The 19,501-nt window shown below is 45.2% G+C and overlaps 2 protein-coding genes across 5 annotated transcripts in view; both read left to right on the top strand.

The window, feature by feature from the left end:
* The window catches only part of AKR1A1 (aldo-keto reductase family 1 member A1), a 29,093-nt gene extending 20,677 nt beyond the window's left edge, over positions 1-8,416 (top strand). The window contains exons 5-9 of the mRNA XM_024197683.2: positions 1,004-1,199; positions 2,386-2,585; positions 3,471-3,543; positions 5,169-5,255; positions 8,248-8,416. Of these exons, the coding sequence (XP_024053451.1) occupies positions 1,004-1,199; positions 2,386-2,585; positions 3,471-3,543; positions 5,169-5,255; positions 8,248-8,313 (622 nt within the window). The 3' untranslated portion in view covers positions 8,314-8,416. The remainder of the gene's footprint in view (positions 1-1,003; positions 1,200-2,385; positions 2,586-3,470; positions 3,544-5,168; positions 5,256-8,247) is intronic.
* Positions 8,417-12,803: 4,387 nt separating this feature from the next.
* NASP (nuclear autoantigenic sperm protein) overlaps positions 12,804-19,501 on the top strand; it is a 16,992-nt gene continuing 10,294 nt past the window's right edge. For 3 of the 4 annotated variants that reach the window (XM_026651896.1, XM_026651899.1, XM_024197675.2), the window contains exons 1-6: positions 12,804-12,910; positions 15,708-15,764; positions 16,631-16,741; positions 17,407-17,487; positions 18,141-18,250; positions 19,010-19,476. In XM_026651896.1, the coding sequence (XP_026507681.1) occupies positions 12,861-12,910; positions 15,708-15,764; positions 16,631-16,741; positions 17,407-17,487; positions 18,141-18,250; positions 19,010-19,476 (876 nt within the window). In that variant the 5' untranslated portion in view covers positions 12,804-12,860. The remainder of the gene's footprint in view (positions 12,911-15,707; positions 15,765-16,630; positions 16,742-17,406; positions 17,488-18,140; positions 18,251-19,009; positions 19,477-19,501) is intronic. The other variant, XM_024197682.2, reaches the window with a different exon arrangement.

Here is a 19,501-nt window from a genome sequence, read left to right as displayed (position 1 = left end):
TTTCCGGAGCATTTCTGTTGACATGTGATGCTGTTTTCCCCCTACAGCATCTCATAAGACTGTATTCTAAATTATATTTGGTGCTCAGTCTACCCACTCACTGAGCAAGAACCCTCCCACTCAGTCTGATGCCCCTGATCCCTCACTCCCAACCCCTGCCATTTTTGCAATCCCAACATTTTCCTTTCAACTGGGGGAGTATAGGAAATGTGTGTCTCCGAAGACTGAGGCAGCAGTGCAGCTGGTCAGAGATGCTCCTTAAATAGCTTGGTCAGGCCCCGTCCCATCTTGCGTTCTGCAGAATCCAGTTGTATCCCTCCCACAATGCACTGTTGTGCCACCAGGCCAGCCGGATTCGGTGTGTGTTATATGTGTTGCTATGGCTAATTGGAAACACTCCTAACCCAGGAGCAGGAAGGTGTGATCTATTTTTTTTTTAAGACATATTCCCACTGGGAGCTGAGCTCATATCCACTGCTGACATTGCAGTACTGTGCCAGGGAAAGGGAATATTGGACTATTTCAAGCGCCCTCTTCTGGATGAATGTAAAACCAAAGTCCCTTCGGTAGCAGGTTGGCTCCAGATGGAAGTTTAAAATTCCTGTAGGAATCTTCAAAAACTATGAAGGGATTACCTTTGTCCTGGCAAACGTTCTCTTTTTCAATCCAATATTTTCTAAGGTCAGAGTCTGTGGATGAACTGTTGCTTGAGTGTATAATGACGGCCATGTTCTCATATAGTCACTGCATTATAGGTAGATAGCTTTGAGTACTCTACAGTAAGTTACCTTGACTAAGAAAGACACCGTATACCAACCAGTTTTCCATATGGTAAATAAGCATATTGGACTCTAAAGGAGATGTAGGTTTATCTCACACAGCGCCTTGTAAAGCATGTATTGGACTTTTACAAGTATTTTAAAGAATATTTCTTTTACTGGACATTTACTGTAATAAAAATCTCTGTGCACTGTGTTTATACTGTGTTTTTGCAATGTTGTAGACGAGGAGATACTCTTTTCCCAAAGAACCCTGATGGCATGATGCGTTTTGATTACATTGACTACAAGGAAACTTGGAAGGCGATGGAGAAGCTGGTGGAGAAAGGTCTGGTGAAGGCCATTGGACTGTCCAACTTCAACAGTCGTCAGATTGATGACATCCTCAGCATGGCTGCTATCAAACCAGCTGTACTACAGGTGAGACAAGTGCAGGCAAGTGGGAACGGACCTCTGTGTGAAAGGGCAAAGTCTGTGCAGGAAAGGTACATTAGTGTCTACTCTTCTTTATGCAGATCCTATCCATATGAGGAGTGAGCTCATATGACCACTATTTGTTGAGCACAAATAATGTGCATGGTGATGTATGACCATAGGAGCAGAGTTAGCCCTGCACTGGAGCAGGCACCAGCGCAGGGACAGGCATGGGCTCCCACCCTATTTATGTGTTTGCGTGAATGGGTTTCACCCTGCGTGCAGACTAGTGCAGCTCTGAGGGCTGCCCTCACTTGTGTAGTCCCCATGAAGCTTTGCAGGAGTGTGGGGGGGCAGGGGGGGGCGGCCTGGGGCAGCAAAAAAGCCAGAGCCGGCCCTGGCGGTTATGTTCATTTAACAGCAGCTGGGGAATCAGCAATTTTCTGATTGTGATCACTCTGTAACAAATAGCCATCGCCTTCACAATTCAAGGGATAGATACAATCCTGCAGGTGCTATCTAAGAGATGGGAATGAAGCCATGGAATGGCAATCTTACCTACTCCTGGTAGGGTGTGTGGGCAAGTCAACATTGCCTCAGAATCAATGCTACTGAAGGCAGCTGATCTTAAAAAATGGGGAAATTATTCTAAAAATCTGTTTACAACACTGACCCAACATGGATTAAGCTGACCAGCTGCATTCCGTTATACTGAGTGCTGTGTAAACAGGCTTGCTCAATAAATGCATTTTAGGGCATGATGGGAGTTCTTAGTGGATTGAGTAGTTTCTCAGGCTAAGGCAAGAAGTTTGCCATTCAGCTAAAAAGTATTTCCAATTGGTCAAATCCTCTGTTACATGTTGTACCAGGATACAGGTTGTGGGGACGCTGAGTCTGTCTGAATTCAAGTTCACATCTTGCACAGAGAGTTCTAGTATCTTCATACAAGGTAGGTGAGGGTAACTTGTAGAAATCCCCGCCCACAGCTACCTCCCCTTAGTTAGCTATGCAGCCTAATTCCTTTGCCAAGGTGACTTCTCATTCCTGCTAGTAGTAAACTATTATATCATGGGAATCCCAACAACCGAAACAGACTTCAGTCCTCCTTTTGTTCTGTTGTTGTGCACATAGACTCCTGTTTTGTTGTTGGCTCTTTTTATTGAGGTTTGCTCACTGTGTGTTGCTCTAACAGGTGGAGTGTCATCCCTACCTTGCTCAGAATGAGCTAATAGCTCATTGTAATAAACGAGGGCTGGTAGTAACGGCATACAGTCCCCTTGGCTCTCCTGATCGAATGTGGAAGCACCCCGATGAACCAGTACTTCTAGAAGAATCTGGGATAAAAAAACTGGCAGAAAAATATGGCAAATCACCTGCTCAAATCCTCCTCAGGTACTGAACAGTCTGAGAAAGGGTGGTGTTCAGCACTGGCCCTATTGACGCAAGTGGCACACAGTTAAAGGGGTTCTGACTGAGACAGTATTTTTATTGTCAATAGAATATTATAGCCATGAAGAGCCCTAAAACATAATTTCCTACTAGTTCATCTCTCTTCCACTTGGAAAACCATTATTTTCTCCTCTATTTCTGCTGCAGCACAAGCCAGCCTAGGGTTTTGATTCTATACAGTGCTGAGGACTTTGTAAGAGTCATGGTAGTTGTCAATGGGAGGCAAGGGGCCTCCGCAACATCTAGGACAGAAGTGGGCAAACTATGGCCCGTGGGACGCTCCTGCCCGGCCCCTGAGCTCCTTTGTCATACCCATCTTCAGTCACAACAGCACAAATGTGGAGTTGGAGTTGGTTAGTCAGCTAGTAGAAGGTGGATGAGAGGAAGAATGATATTCTGCTCAAGGGACTAGAGAGAACAGGAGTCTCTTCCTGGTTTACCTTATGCAAGTTAGTGGGGCCAAAATTTTCTAAAGGGTTTTGCAGTCCAGCTTGAGACATCTTGAGCTTGTTTTTTCAAAACTGATCAGCTGCAGCCCTCAATGAAGTAGTCTAGTGACCATTCTGTCCTGCTCAAGATTGGTGTTGTCCGGTTCTAAGGTAAACCCATGTCCAGCTCACCTCTCAGCCATCAAGTGCCCAGAAAGGGGTTCAAGGTGCAGGGAGTAAATATATGTAAAATGCATACACTACCAAGTGAAAGAGGGAACTGTTTGCTTGGAACAGATGTTTCTGGGGGTTTTTTTGTTTGTTTGTTCCTCCCCCCCCCTCCCCTCCCTTGGGTTGCATGTGTAGAAGTTGAGGTTTTTCTTCCTTCCCTGTGTAATAGGTGGCAAGTGCAGCGTAAAGTGGTGACCATTCCCAAGAGCGTCACTCCGGCCCGCATTCTGCAAAATCTCCAGGTAAGAGCTCTTCCCCAAAAAGGAGCACTTTTATTAGCAATGTAAATACTTAAGAAATGTCTGTCCTTAGGGGGGAAAAATATGTTAGTAACTGCACAACACAAAAAACAAGGTGCTCATCCCAAGACTCATTACCAACTCTCCGGTTACATACAGGTGTGTTCACGCAGACGGGCGGAAAGAATTTTTGGAAAAGAAACTCATTTAAGTTTCGAGTGACAGAAGGGTTCGATCACCCACTCCTTGTCTTGAAATGAAAATCCCTTGTCTTTCTTAACTTAGCACTGGAGTTTGCCCTTATCTTAGATAAGTAAACAGTAATTGGTCTTAAAATGGTATTGGCAAAACAGTTTTTGGAAAGAACTGCCACTCTTTTTTATTATTCCCATTCAATGACTGGGGTGTCTGCCGTCAGCTGCTGTTCTAATTCTACTCGTTAGCAGGAATAGGATTAGTGACGGTAGAATTTTAAAGAAACTCCTGCCTGAGCTACAGTTGAGCCAATTCACTTCACTTTAGAAGTCACTGGAAACCAGAGTTTTAAAGTTACTTTGAGGTAAGTCTGTCTGGGTCAGATCTTTAGATCTTTACTCAGCCCTTACTCAGGCAAAATTTCTTGGGAGTTTGACTGGATAAGATTAAAAGCTTGGGCGTAATTCTGCAACTCTTACTTGTATTAAGCCAAATTCTGCCATCCGTTACAGTGGTATGAATCTTGAGTAATACCATTGAGTTTAATGTTATGACGCTGATGTAGACACAGAGTAACTGAGAACAGAATTTGGCCCATTGATTAGCACTTATTCACAGGAACAGTCCCACTGATTTCTATGGGACTGCACCTGTGACAGAGGGCTATTCAGTGTGAGCAAGAGCTGTAGTATCAGGCCCTGAGTAAAGACCTCCAGATTTAGCCAGCCCTGTATCTCATTTTTTGTCAAATTGCTTCAACCCCTGTTAATGAACAAATGTAAAAAAGACAGGACCAATCCTGACTCAGTTCTTAGTCTGAGTTTTGCTTGAGTACAAACTAAGTAGAAACTTCAGGATTTGGCCTGTTTAGAGAGATTTTCCCTTAATCTCTAATTTTCAGTGCTTCCCAGTGGAAAATGAAATCTCTGCATCAGGAGGCTGTCAAGACTACAGCTTCCAGTATGATAGTTAATTCTTTTGTAATACTGTTTCAAACACCGTGTTTAATCATTTACTCTTTTTAAATTTAAATACAGTTATTAGAATTTCTAATATTACACTGAGTTTTTCCTTTAAAGTCCAGACAAAAGCATTCTGTAGTTACATTTTAAATTATTCCGGTCTATTGTTCCTGTGTGTGTGTGTGTGTGTGTGTGTGTGTGTGTGTGTATTGGTTCTGTTGCAGGGCCCCAGGTCGATTCTTCTAGATGTTACTATTTCATTCTGTGTGTTGGTATACTGAGGCATGCAGGTGCAAGCCTCCCTTATCTTCAAGCCACCCCCCTCGTTTGTCGGGTCTCTGAAGGAGCTCAGGTCAGAGGGAGGTGGGCTGTAATTGTTACAAAGGGAACAAGACAGGGTGGCAAGGTTCGGGGGCTATGGAGACTGGCAACCACAGTCCAAGAATAAAGCTTTAATTTGTTTTGTTTTAGGTGTTTGACTTTAATCTCACAGGAGAAGAGATGGATCACATTGGAAGCCTGAATAAAAACTGGCGATACATTGTGCCAATGGTTACAGTAAGTTTCTCTGGCTGGGTCCAGGGGAGAAAGTGTGCGTGCGTGTGTGTGTGTTTTTTGTCTCTGTGCTCTTCCTTTCATCATCCCCTGCCAGAGCTATCAGTGGACAAAACATTGCATCTTATTAGGGTAATGAAGCTGGAGATAAACGTTTCATAAAAGCTTGGTGAGGGAATTGTAGAGGAGGCACGTGAGGGTACTGGACGGCTAGGTTAGTGGCTGTGTTGATATATTAAAGCACCTTTAGCTTGTCTCAGTATGCTCGAAGCCCAGGCACAGCCAGCCGGCTTGAAAAGTGCGGAAGGGCCAAAAGGAAGAGGATGCTGCTCTCTACAACTAATGCCCAGAGAGGGATTATTGAAGAAATGCTCCCTGCTTCCCGGCCCTCCCTTCTTCTCACCGTTCCCTCCTTTTCCCCTGTTGCTGACACCAGGGATTCTCCTTTGCTCTTCATCTCTAACCCTTTTACTGCCCCTTCGACTGGATAGCCTCCTGTCTTCTGACCTTCTCTCATTCCTCCTGAGCCTCTCTTCTCCTCTCAAAATACAAGGACTTACCTACCAGCTTGCCTGGACAGATTGCTGTTTGTAGGTGCAGATGCAGGGTTTGCAGGCACACCTGTTGCTGACCAAGGTCCTTTCTAGTTTTGATATTCATGCTGCTAACAGAACTGTGGACTAATCAATCACAAAATATGCTAAGAATATGTACCTGGTAGCTGAAATAATTCAGGTGCCTTTGTTGTATGGAAGAAACTATCAGCATCCTGGTGATTCACTCAGCAGATAATGAGACAAAAGAGGGTAGTTCAAAGTGCTAGCTCATCCAGCTAGGACGAGGCTAAATGCTGTGCAGCTGGGCTTCAAAGATGCAAAATGAAACAGGAAAAAATGAGATGGGAAGTATTTTAAATAGGAATCTATTGCCACGTCTGAGTGGGACCCTCTGTCCACCCTTTTTTATGGTTTTAAGAAGTGTTTCATGATCTCCAAATACCATTTATTTAAAAATAAACTACCTTTTAAAAGCTCATGTATCTAATCTAGATTATCTAGGTTTTTTAGCATGGCATCTGAGCACTTAAAAATCACATTCGATAAGACATGCATTTTTCTTGCTTTACCACATTAGCATGAAACCACAGCGACTAATAGGCTATACGGATTAAGGACAAGATTACAAAAAAAATCTAAAGTTCAACTCTTAAATCCATATGTAGGTGGCTAAATAAGTGGTCTGATTTCCCCCCCCCCCCCCCAAAAAAAAGGTTGTATCGGCACCTGTTGCGGGGGGAAGGAGGGTGTGTGTAGTCATAACTGGATACCAGTGTCAAGTCAATACTTCCCTAAAAAAATCAATGACAAAAGTACACATTTAGGCAGAGCTGTAGATGACCACAAAGCAGGAAGGCATCATTGACAGCTCTCTAGTGTGCATGGTGATCTATTTTATTGAATAAGTAGCTAGCTATTGTTGGTTTGGTGCATATTTGATTTTTATTTCAAGGTTTCTGTGGAAAGGGCATTTGGTAACTACCACTCTTTAACCCTCCTCTAAATACCAATACAAGGCAGATGCTCCCCTGCAAAAACCCCTTGAGAGCCAGAAACTGGGTGGCGAATATTTCCACCAGTTGTTTTTTGTTCAGCCAGATAGTTGTACAGTACAAAGAAATAGAATGGAACGGAACCCGGCTCCTAAGGCGAGATGTGCACTGCTAACAAGCATACTTACCTGCAAGAAGTGCTGTCTTACACAGAGCAGCTTTGAGAAATGGGGGAGCACGGAGGGAAGGGAAGAGATGAGTGGAGAATGTGAATTTCTGGAAGGTGTGGAAGAGTTGTTGACTTTCATGTCTAAGGAGGATCACTTTTGAGATAGGAAAAAAAAAAAAAAAAAGAAAGCACAAAGATCCCAAGATTGCTTTGTCCATGGAGAGTTTGGAGGATCTGACTCAGCAGTTGGTCAAACTTTTATGTATTGATAATACACTTTTCTATCTGAAGATTAATCACGTGTAAAATTCTTAACGTGTTTCCATGCGCTGATTAGTCCTCTGCTTTTTAATCACTGTTTCCAGTGCCCCCTAGTGGCCTGGGTGAAGAACAAAATGTACCACACACTGTAAATAATTCATTGGGGATCCAAGCTGTTGGTTTCAAAAGAGTAGGTGGAAAATTTACTAGTAGATATGTTTAAAAATCCCTGAGATGTTTTTTCATGCAGCAATCCTAATCTATCTCTCTCTAACATCAGCAGCGTATGACTGGTAGTCAGCGTCACAGAAGGAAGCGTTAGCTGACTGGCAGGAGCTTGGCACCTTGAAAAGTGCATCTCCTCCATATGGAAGCTTTTTGGTGCCATGCTTAAATGCCACCCCCTCAAAAGTCTATGTTCAATTAGAGGACATGGGTGAAATCCTGCTCCCAATGAAGCCAAATGGGAGTTTTGCCAAGACTTCAGTGGAACCAGGATTTCCAACTATATGTTTAATGGCTAGGAGTCAGGACTATCATTATCATTAACCAACCCTGCCACTGCCTCATCGTGTGACTTTGAGCAAGTTACTTAACTTCTCTGCCTCAATGTATTCATCTGTCAAACTGGCATAACCACACTTTTCTCTATGGTATCTCACAGGAGTGTTGAGAGTTAGACCAATGATTAATAATTTAAGTGCTTTGCAAAATACACACATTATAGCAATTATTAGATAAATTTTGCAAATAAGGAGCCCTAATTGTTCTTAATCCAATTCCTCAAGCCCTAGCCACTGAAAGTTATATTTGTTGCAGGCTACAGAGAATTCTCTTGGAAAAAGATTTTCTAGTAATACTATGCCTTGGGGAGAAGGGGGAGCAGTGATTGTTAAAGATATCCTTACTAAGGACTGGGATGTAAGGGAAACTAGATTCTGCATGGTTCAGTTTTTAATTTCAAGCAAGAACTGGATTTTCATCTTTCTGACTCAGATTGTCTTTTTATTTCACAGGTGAATGGAAAACTAGTAGCAAGAGATGCTGGACACCCCCTTTATCCTTTCAATGTCCCCTATTAACTACAGTAAATTGGGTGTTAGAATAGGACTCTGTGCACTCGTTCCCAAAGTAAAAAGAACAGGAGTACTTGTGGCACCTTAGAGACTCAAATAAATTTGTTAGTCTCTAAGGGGCCACAAGTACTCCTGTTCTTTTTTGCGGATACAAACTAACACGGCTGCTACTCTGAAACCTGTTCCTAACGTAGTTGTTGCCATTGTTTATCAAAAATCTTTCCAAATAAAATCTGATGTTCTAAATATTAGGTTTCTGTGGGTTTTCTTGTAGCATAGTATATTATGTATAATGCATCCTCTTCCTCCAGATGATGTAATACCTACATCAGCGCTCATGAGGATGCTTATAATACACTGCATGCTCGCTGCTATGAGGAAATGTATGATGTCCATGGGGGCAGGCGAGGGAATCTATATCATGAAAGATGTACGGACTCTGAAAATATAAAACTAGGATAATACACTAGTTTTGAATTGGGATATGTGCATAAAATAATTCTGAAGTCTTTCACAAGTGTGTGGATTAAAACTGAAATAACAGGGAGTTTAGTTCATATCATTCTCTTATTTCTTTGGAGCTATACCGGGGTCTGTAAGATTACTCTTCCTTCCCTAGCTCTATTTGCCTGTTATGGAAAAATAAATGTACAGCATGGCTCTAGTTCATCCCCATTCCTACTTGACGCTCAGTTTCAAATCTAACAAAAGTTCTGGTTGTCCTGTCCTGAAAGATTCCCACCTGGGCAGCGTCTGAAGGAACTTTTCTGGAAGCTTTGCCCTATCTTTTCACCTAATCCAGACACAGCAGCAGCTATCCAATTCAGATTTTGGGAGGATACTGGATTAGTTCCTAATGATACCACAGGTGCAGCTAGGGCCTGTTACAAGATCCCTTCCAACTTCTTTACTGAGTCGCCAGCATGGTCTAATCTAGAAGCTGCTGGACTGGGAGTCAGAAGAGTTAGGTTCTATTCCTGGCTCTGCTATTGTCCTCTAGCACGACCTTGGGTAAGTCGCTTCCTCTCTAGACCTTGTTTTTTGTTCCTCCTCCCCCCCTTTCCCCGCCGTGCCTGTTAGCTCTTCAGGGTAGGAACTATCTATCTTACATGCTTGTAAAATGCTTAGCATGATGGGACCTGAAACAAATCCACACACCCCCCCCCGAGCACCCACTCCTGCCAAAACATAGTATGGTCACCACTCTATCTAGTTTGATTTCTTCCCCTCTGGTCCACCAGTGCTGATACTGAGCCTTAGGTCCTGTTTGATGCTTTTTCTTCAGGTCCCCTTATTATTCACAATAAACCAAGGAGGCTCTGCTGCCTCCTTTAGGCTTTACATGGTATATAGCACATAATTCCTCTTCAGGCCAGGGTTCACAATATCGATAGTTATTCAGTTCTGCTCCACTCCTGAGAGATGAGATACAGGCTTCACAGTGTCTCTAACAAATAATTCCCCTTCCCATCAGGGATCAGGTTTCTATTATTCTCCCTTCTGTCATTCAGTCCAGGGACCCCTGCAAGAATTCACAGGCCTCCTTTAATCCCTGTGCTAGCACTACTGAATGCTTCTGCTCAAGCCTCCCTAGTCCCCGGAAGGGCCTGCAGAACTTTCCACCCTTGCAGCTTTGCCCTGAAACTGAACAGGGCTCTTACTTTTTAAGACTGTCCCTGGAAGTCTACTTCCTTCTTCAGATGTTTCATTTTGGGCTGATTATCCTATTTCTCCCTTCCTAGCTCCCCAGCCTGATTTGTCTCCTCCCTCCAGCTGCTATCCTACTAACCAGGCCAAGCTATCCCTTGTTCAGTCATAGAACTGAGAACTACTTCCTTAAAAGGGCTCAGTCGCTATAGACAGGACTAACAATACATTATTTAGTTTTTGTTCCTTATTATTTGTATGGAGCAGCATGGTCTTACGAAGTAAGCATGGGACTTGCATGCAGTAATCCTTTACTCTCTAATACCATCTGACACTGATTCATTCTATAGCCACGGTGCAGTCATTTAACTTCTCTATTTAGTTTCGCCACCTGCAAAATGGAGTTAATTTACAATGCTGGAGACAGGGCATTATAAAGGGACATGTTGGCCTGGATTGTCAAACTTAAAACAAAGGGCTGTCTTAAATGTTTGAGCTTGCCACTTGGACACTGTCATTAGCTGTAAGGAAAAAAATAATTTAACTGCTAGTAGGTAAAAAGTAATTCATTTCTTTTTCCATAGTACTAGACAAAGAAAACGAGAAGTGAAAGTGTGATTCTGTGTATAAAAATGGTAAAAAGATAACGCTGGGTTTAACAAATTTTGGCGTCACACCAATTCATAGATTTTTAGGCCAGAAGGGACCATTATGATCATGTAGTCTGACCTTCTGCATAAGAGAGGCCATTAAAGTTTCATCCAATGATTCCTGCATTGAACCTAACAGTTTGTGGCTGAACTGGAACATATCTCTTAGAAAGACATCCAATCTTCATTTGAACTGTAAAGGATGGAGAGTTTTCACTATTCCACAGTACGTAAATTATAGTGCTTTCCTGCATTAATGTAATTGCTAAGAAACCAGACATTGTCTTTAGCAAACAATTGTACAAGTTGAAGATGAAGCCATACTATTCCTGTTCTGTGTTGTCTTGACTTCAAGAACCTCTGTTTTAATTACTGTTCTAGGTTAATCAAACATGGATAACTATTACAATGTGTTCTTATTGTTGATTGGTAAAGTACTAGTTTCTTTTATCGATTCTTCTCTTTGCAGATATTATAGTTGAAAGTACTATGTATACTATTCTTTAAACACTAACATCTTTCCAAGGAAAATTATTTAATCTACATGTATTCTTTCCCCTTTTTTGGTAATTGTATGCTCATAAAGAATTAGTTTAGTGTTTATGGCTTGACCTAGATGTAGAAAATTGCAAATACCAGAAACCTAATTAAAGCATTTTAAAAAAGCTATTATTACCCCAACCAGTACCAGGTACTTTAGTGGAAAATGCAAGGAACACCATATTAGATAACTAAGGAATAAGCAGCCTGTAGCCAAATTTCTTCCTAACCCACAGTTTATACCCCAAAGCAAGAAGGCTTGTATTGAGTGGGGACACACCCTTCCTTCATAGATATTTATCAAACAGCCTATCTGCCCCCTCCCGGGACCGCACCCCATCAGACCCCCTGTCCCCTGACTGCCCCAACCCCTATCCACACCCCCACCCCGACAGGCCCCCTGGGACTCCCACGCTTATCCAACCCCCCACTGCCCGGCAGGAGCGGCAGGCCAGAGCGCTGACAGCATGGTGAGCTTAAGCTGCAGGGGAGGGGCCAGGGGTTAGCCTCCCTGGCTGGGAGCTGAAGGGCTGGGCGGGACGGTCCCGTGGGCCAGATGTGGCCTGCGGGCCGTAGTTTGCCCACCTCTGATTTATATGATGGGATTATTTTAATGTTCACTTCTATTCTTTATGCGTTGTAGAACATTGTTTACTTTTTATGACTGCTGTTGCCTGTTGAGCAAAATATTAGTGGTCTGGGGTAGCAGGAGGGCTCTTCAGCTTGGGAAAGGTGGTGGCGTACATTTTGTCTAAAGGGCAGCCCCCGTCCTGGTGCTGTCCCTGGGTGGAGTTAACACCCCCTTCGGCTGGGTAGCACCCACTCATCTATTTTAGCACGTTTTAACTGCGCACACCTCACTTCCACGTGAAAGGAGCGTTGGAAGTGCCTTGGCTTGTGCTCCCTCAGCTGGTGGGGTCCATTCGAGGCGGACGTTCCCGGGAAGTGCCATGGGGCGCACACAGGGGCGGCAGCAGATCACCTGCCGGGGGGCCTGCGCCTGCAGCGGGAGGGCCTCGGCCAGTGTGAGGGGCTGGGCCGCGTGGGCGCGAGTCCCACCCCAGGGCTTGTGTTGAAGGAAAGTGCACAGTGCAGCCCCCCGGAGCGGGGCTGGGGGGGCTGCAGCAGGGGCCTGGCTAGGGCAGGCAGAGGGCCTGGGGGGCAGGCTCCCAGTGGGGACTGGGCCTGCACGCTGCACTGCAAGGAGTCCGAGGCTGGAGGCCGCAGGGAAGATGGCGGCGGCCGCAGCCCCTCTCTTTCCATCGTCCGTCCCCACAGCGGGCCAGCGCCTGCACAGTACCGCCCCCCCCCCCGCGGACTACGTTTCCCAGCATGCTCTGCGGCCCGCGTCGCCGCAGCTCCTGCACAGTACCCCCCCCCCGACTACGTTTCCCAGCATGCTCTGCGGCCCGCGTCGCCAGCGGCTCCGCGGAACTACGTTTCCCAGCAAGCTGCGCGGCCGCCTCTAGACTACCTTTCCCAGCGGGCCGTGCGCCGGTCACGCGGCGGCGCGCCTTGGGGACTACGTTTCCCAGCATTGCCGTGCAGCCCCGGGTTCGGAGGGGGCTGCGCTCGCCGGCCGCGAAGGACGCTGGGAGCAGCAGTCCGCGGGGCTTGCGCGCGCCGCGAGGCGGGTCCGGGGCGTGTCCTCAGGGTATATAGGCAGCCGGAGGGGCCGGGGGCTGCACTCTGCCGTCGTCGCCCCTGTCAGACTCCATGAAATCTGCTGCCGCCCGCGCCGAGCCCGCGCCAGGCCCCCCGCCTAGGTACCGCGGCACGGGTGGGCCGGCCCTGCTTCGCTGTGGGGGGGTCGGGCCGAGCGGGGGGGGCTGGATATGGGGGGGCGGTAGCGCGAGCCGACCAGCAGGGCCGTGACTCCGCGCCGCCGGGGCGAGGAGGGACGGGGCGAGGAGTGACCGGGGGAGGGGCCCTGGGAACGGCTGTGCTCGGAGACCCGCGCTCCGGCCCGCTCCCCCCTCAGCGCGCGCCGCCCTCCCCGCTTGGCGGTGCGTGCTGCCCCTTCCTCGGGCGCCGGCGGGGGCCCGTTCGGAACGCTGGGGCATCCCACGTGACCCGGCCCCGGCTCCGCCATGTTTGTTGGGGGCAAGAGACGCCCGACAAGGCAAACCTGCCGCGCGGAGGGGGGCGGAGCTATCCGCGTCACGTGTCCTCGGCGGCTGCCTGTGAGCGGCCGCCGTTGGGACTTGGCGCCAAACGGGGGGCGGGGTCGGACCGGGGAAAGGCGGGAAAAGGGCCTATTGTCTCCGTGAGGGGGCGGTGCCTCCTGAGGGAGCGAGACCCCGCCCCGAGCCCTAGGGTGTGTGGTGCGGGGGGCAGTCATCCCTCCAACCCCCCCAAGTGCTGGGGGGGGGCGGTTACTCATTCATCCCCCACCCTGAGATCCAAGGGGGGGGGGAGGTGCCTGCAGAGTGTGTGTCTCTCTCACACACACACACACACTCGCTCTCTTCTCCCCCCCCCCCAAGTGCTGGAGGGAGGGGGGCCGTGGCACTGATTTCCCCTTGATGGTGCTGTCTCCTCACACAGGTTGGGTAGGAGGCCCCACTGGACCTACATCGTGTAAACATAGCCATTGGCCTTGGCTGTGGGTTGCCTGGTCTGTGGCCCTATGGCTTCCACTCCTGCGCCAGGCCTGGCTTTGATAGGAGCCTGACTTTGTGACCTGCTCATTGTGAAGATGCCTCAGTGCTTGGCATAGCCAGGCGAAGGGGGCGGGGGTGGGGGCTGTATAAGTGATTAACACCAATGGGCTGAGTCTCAGCTACCCCTTTATATGGGGTCCCTAGGATCCCTTTTCTAGAAGTCAGGAGTTCTGAAGGGCAGACTTTAAATGACTTACCCAAGCCCGGGGGCAGTGTAGGATTTGGAATTCAAGGGTGTAGGTACCATACCCACAGGCCACACATATATCTCTGTACTTGCAGCCCCAGGTACGGCTGTAGTTCTCTACAAAATAACTACCCTAACTTGTACAGCATGGGTTAGGAAGGCTGGTTTAGTGGGTGGGGCACTGGAGAGCTGAGTTCATTCTCATCTCCCCTACAAATTTCCCATCTGACCATGTATGAGTGAATGTGCCCTGTGTTTTCATTCCCTACCTGGAATACTACTTCCTTATCTCTGTGTTGGGATGATAAAGTCCATTAATAACTGAGATACTGTGGCAGTGAGAGCTGTATAAGTACCTAGATAGCATCCCGTGTCACTGAAAGGGTTGTCTACTTACAAATTTGTATGTAATCTGAATTGGCTTCCTAAAACCAGATTGGTTATTTTGGTGCAACACTGTTTAGATGCTCTTCCTTTGTTTGAAACCTGTGAGTGTCAAATCACAAAACTGCACTAATTGCTTTAACTAACCTGGGTTTTAAATTGTGCAGGTAGGTAAAAGTAAACAGATGCGATGTTGTGCAGCCAGGCCTAAAGAAAGGCGCTGAGCCTAACTGAATTGTGTATACAAAGCAGCATGCCTTGTTAGCAAATCCCCACTTAGCACGTGCTGTCCCCTCTCCTTAGGACATACTCTAATGTAGCTCCTCTGGCTATTAGGACTCGGCTCCATGTGGTCCTGCTGGGTGATGGCTCATAGTAAAGAGGGCACATTTTGTAATCCTATCTTCGAGCCAGAGGTAGGAAACAGGCTGCATCGGCTACCTCAACTACTGTGCTCTCTTTTAAGGGCTATTGTCACATTAAGTTCTTCTGACAAAAACCTCAGATTATTTAAAGCGAAAAGCACTTTTTAAAAAAATCTATTCGCAATCTATACTGCTACACTTGATGTAGTGTGGGAGGGGAAGTGTACTTTCAAAGTGAGAATGGCACTTGAGTCCATCCTAAGAAGATGCATAGGAAAACTTAGTGCTCGTTTTTTGTTTGTTTGTTTGTTTTTTGTTTTTTTAAGCACTAGATGAGATGTTTCCTAAACTCCAGAATAGTGGTCCTGTGGGCTAGAGCTAGCTACATGCATGATGCTGGCTTCCTATTTCCAGCTACAAAGCTGCCTTAAGATAGGTAAAACGTATTCATTATTTCCCATGTAAGCAGTTGCTGTGGTTGACATGGGTGTTATGCAGTTGATTCTGAGTGGGATGGGAGGTGTTCATGAATGGGTGAGCTAGCCAGCAGTCCAAGACTACCTCGTCTTAAAATTAGGGCTGATCAAAATCTTTTTCAACTTCCTTTGACAGAAAACTGGGTTTTTAACTAAAGAAAAACTTATGTGAAAAGGGTCTGGTTCTCCCTACTTACTTTCTTATTAGAAAATCAGCAATTTTTGTTTGGGAGGGGAAAACTGAAGTGTTGGTTATTGATGAAAAGTCAATTTGCTACATAAATTTCTGATCTGCTATAATTACAGTATGGTCCACAGTGTAAGCAAGCTTGCAGATACCTATTCTGGAAAGTCAGAAGTCTGAAATTGTGCACTAGATTTCTCCTATTCCTGATTCTGGAAATGTGAACTTCTAGTCACTTCGTCACCATTTGGTAACACCATGTACAACACTGCAAATACATTCTAATTGCTTGTTGAATCTTCAGTTGTAGAATGGAAGAGGAATTGGCTGCTCCCTCCACTTCTGCAGACAAAACTGATAGGTAAGGGATTTGTGAGTTAGCAGACTAAGGTTGGCAAACAAAAAAATAGGGTAATAGTGGATCTTATTTCAAATTAATATTTAAATCTGACATTGTGCTTCGCTCTAGATATTAAAGGCTATAGATGTCTCATGTTGACTTACAAGAAACCACAGTTTAGGATTACTCTTCTGTTCCCCCTTTCTGGGCTAACACCGGTTAAGTCCTTATTCCAGAGAAACACTGTATTAACAGCCTTTGATTCCTTCTGCTGGTAGCTGTAGCACAAAAGTTTGCTCTAGGCATGGCTGCATGACAAATGTATGGGGTTTTTTTAATGGGTGATTATAGGCCAACATTCCACTTTCATGCAGGTGAGCTTCGTGTCTTCATGAACTGTCCCCTTCTTTCTGCAGGACTTCATACAGTTTTCTGTCACATTTTCAATGTAAACAACTCTTCTCATATTGGAGTGTTGTGCATATAAGCCTCTGACTTAGCAGCAGACTGAAAGTTGGCTATTGCATTAAGCAGTCTTTCTTTGATGTGCTTCTGGGATCTGCTTCTTGCAGTTAATGGTTAAATATATTCTAATGTGAGAAATGGAAAAATCTTTGTCCCTTTAGTCCTGGTGCTCATGAAAGTTCTCCAACAGTAACTGAATAATCATGTGTGGGGAGGCTCACTATTTAGCACTTCTGTACACATTGCTGGGTGATGTTTGACTCTTGGTGGGCAGAGTCAGAAGGCTGGATTTAAAGATTCTGGGAAATGGAAGTGTGTGACTGAACAGAAGGGGGCTACAAACATTCCTCCAGTTTGTACACTTAGAGATGTTCTCACAACTGTACAGTGACTAACCCAGCCTGTGTTCTATAACTTTACAGTATGGATGTGGATGGAGAAGCCAAGAAACTACTGGGCTTAGGACAGAAACACTTGGTATTGGGAAATATTCCAGCAGCTGTTAATGCATTCCAGGAAGCTGCTAGTATATTGTAAGTAACTGAACACGTTATTTTTTTTTTACTTGGATTCTCGTTTTGGGCACATCACTGAAGTGAATCAAGCTGAAATGTAGAAACTTAACTCAGGCCTAGATAAGCTGTGTTTAAAGGTAGTTTGCAAGTATCTGAATATAATTACCTGCAAAACTGAGGATTGTACCATGTCTATGTAGATTTCTTTTAAAATAAGTGTCTAAGCAGCACAAATAATGTATTAACTATTGGAGTAGTGACCTACAGTGCCTCAGAAATCAACATATCAAGAAACCAAACCAGCCCATACATTGCAAAATAAGGAATGTTCTGCAATGCAAATCTCCTTAGTCTAACCACTAGAGAAACATAATCTATAAATTGCAAGCAAAGCAGAGACAAATTGCTTAGCCTCTAGAGGAAAAGAGCATTTAGAACAGAAGACAGTCTTGAAAACCCACTATCAGGTGCTCTAAGCAACCAGAACTTCCAGTAGAAACCATTCCAGTTATCAGAAGGGAGAGAACTGCCATTTGCCTAAGGGTGGAGGTCACATGGGAGGTAACAGCTTGGAAATTGACCTGGCCACCCAGAAAAGATTTAAATGTTGCATATCTGGCAATGTAAAGGTATTTCAAAACATGGTGCAAATAAGCTGTATTAACTTCTATCTTACTTTGTAGGGGTAAAAAGTATGGCGAGACAGCAGATCAATGTGCCGAGGCTTTTTTTTACTATGGAAAATCTCTCCTGGAGTTAGCAAGGTATACTAACAAACACCCTCTAGTTGGCTTATCAGTCCTCTGAATACATAGAATACCTCTTCCTGGATTTTGACATCTTAAGATGGTATTTTAATTTCTTTATAAAGGGGATACAAGTGGGGGAGTACTTTTGATAGTAGCAACTGAAAATTTTAGTTTGGAGCCTTTTGGATGAAACAGTTAAATGTAATTGCCTCTCTTAAAAATAAAAATTTTAAATGCGGTAGCTGTACCCTATAGGTGGGGAATGGGCATTAGAATAAGGGGGTAGGTTATTGATCGAACTCTTGTCCTCAAGGAAAAATAGGAGAAATATAATCTGTAGGACGGGGCAGGCAAAAGGGAACTGTTCTTACCTAGATCACTAGTAAAAGTCTAACCAGAGTCACTGGGCACCAGTCCATCTATCCTAAATATTTTTAGAGCATCATCACCATGTCCTCTTGCCACACACGTATGGCATGATGCTCAGTATCTACTGAAATCAAGAGTCTGGCCTGGAATAGGAGGCTTTTGTAGGCTAGAATGGGGGTACAGTAGAATACCTGTAGGTGGGAGAGGTGCTAGGTAGAGCAGTCAAATGCTATGTTCCTTTGAGCACAAAATGTATTCCTTGGTGCTTGTGTGCAGTTGACTTGCTTCTGTTTTTCTAGAATGGAGAATGGTGTATTGGGAAATGCCTTGGAAGGAGTGCAAGTGGAAGAAGAAGAAGGAGAAAAAGCAGAAGATGACTCAATGGTAGAAAATGCTGATAACATAGATGGTATGTAGAGCTGTCTAACATGCCGTAGAGATGCCAAGCTGTATTGCCTTGTGTAAATATTGGACCTGGATTCTTTACTTTGCTGCCCTAGATGATCTGAAACTTTGTACCAAAACTTTTAGTAGGTGGCAGAGTCTTGTTCTATAATTTTTTCCCAAAACTAGCTAAAAGATTTTTTTATTTTGCAAGAAACTCTTCTTTCACACTAGTTTTGAGTCAAGGGGTCACAACATTTGTCAATTGTGAGGCATTACACTCAAACTTCCTTTCCTGTTCTAAGCTTTCAGCCAGCTAGGACTGCTTTGTGCACTTGCAGCAGTACAGTGGCATGTAGTGTCATTCATTTAAGTTGGTCATAAGGGGAGAATTTATTTTGGGTCAGACTCACCAAACTGTCCTCTCTGTAAAAGTTCAAGGGCAGTTTTCATTCTATAGTACATTGCAGAGGATTACTGCACAAGGAGGTTTTTATCCATCTAGACAAATGGATTTAACTTGGCATCTCTTGCTCAGCTGTGACTAAAAATGCTAATGCATAAAACTGTATATTGCTTGAGTGGTCATTTACAAGACCGTAGTATCTCCCAGAGTCTGTTGCTTGGGACCCAGCTTCTTTAGATTTTAAAAAAGAATCGAGTTTAGGAACATGTGCTATACACACACATTGGAGGGTCTGAGGGTGGTATTTTCAATTTCCATTAATGCTTTTATCACTAAACTCGAAGAAATGTTTATGCTTCATCTTCCTTAACTATGTAGAAGAAGCAAGGGAGGAGTTGAGAGAGCAGGTATATAACGCCATGGGGGAAAAGGAAGAATCCAAAAAATCTGCAGAAGAGTCTCCAGTACTGAGTGAAGCTGGGAAGGAAACAGAAGGAGAGGCTGTGGAGATGGGAGGAAAAACAAGAGAAGAAGCAATTGCTGGCATAGAGACACAGCTTAAAGAGAAGGCAGAAGAGCAGGTAGAGGCAGATATGCAGGAGAAGACAGTGGCAGAAGAGCAAGTGGCAGAAGCTATAGGAGAGCAGGCAGAGGTGGCTGTGGAAAAGGAGGCGTTGGCAGAAGAGCAGGTGACAGAAGCTGCAGAAAAGCAAGCTGAGGCAGCTGTGGAAGAGAAGGCAGTGGCAGAAGCCACAGAAGAGCGGGTAGAGGAGGCAGTGGCAGAAGCAGCAGAAAAGCAAGTTGAGGCAGCTACGGAAGAGAAGGCAGAAGCCACGGAAGAGCAGGTAGAGGCAGCTGTGGAAGAGAAGG

Source organism: Terrapene carolina, unplaced genomic scaffold, assembly GCF_002925995.2.
Source record: "Terrapene carolina triunguis isolate 2854851 unplaced genomic scaffold, T_m_triunguis-2.0 Scaffold110, whole genome shotgun sequence".
Classification (NCBI taxonomy): Eukaryota; Metazoa; Chordata; order Testudines; family Emydidae; genus Terrapene; species Terrapene triunguis.
Note: the sequence above shows the minus strand (reverse complement) of the source record. Positions and strands in the feature narration are given on the sequence as shown.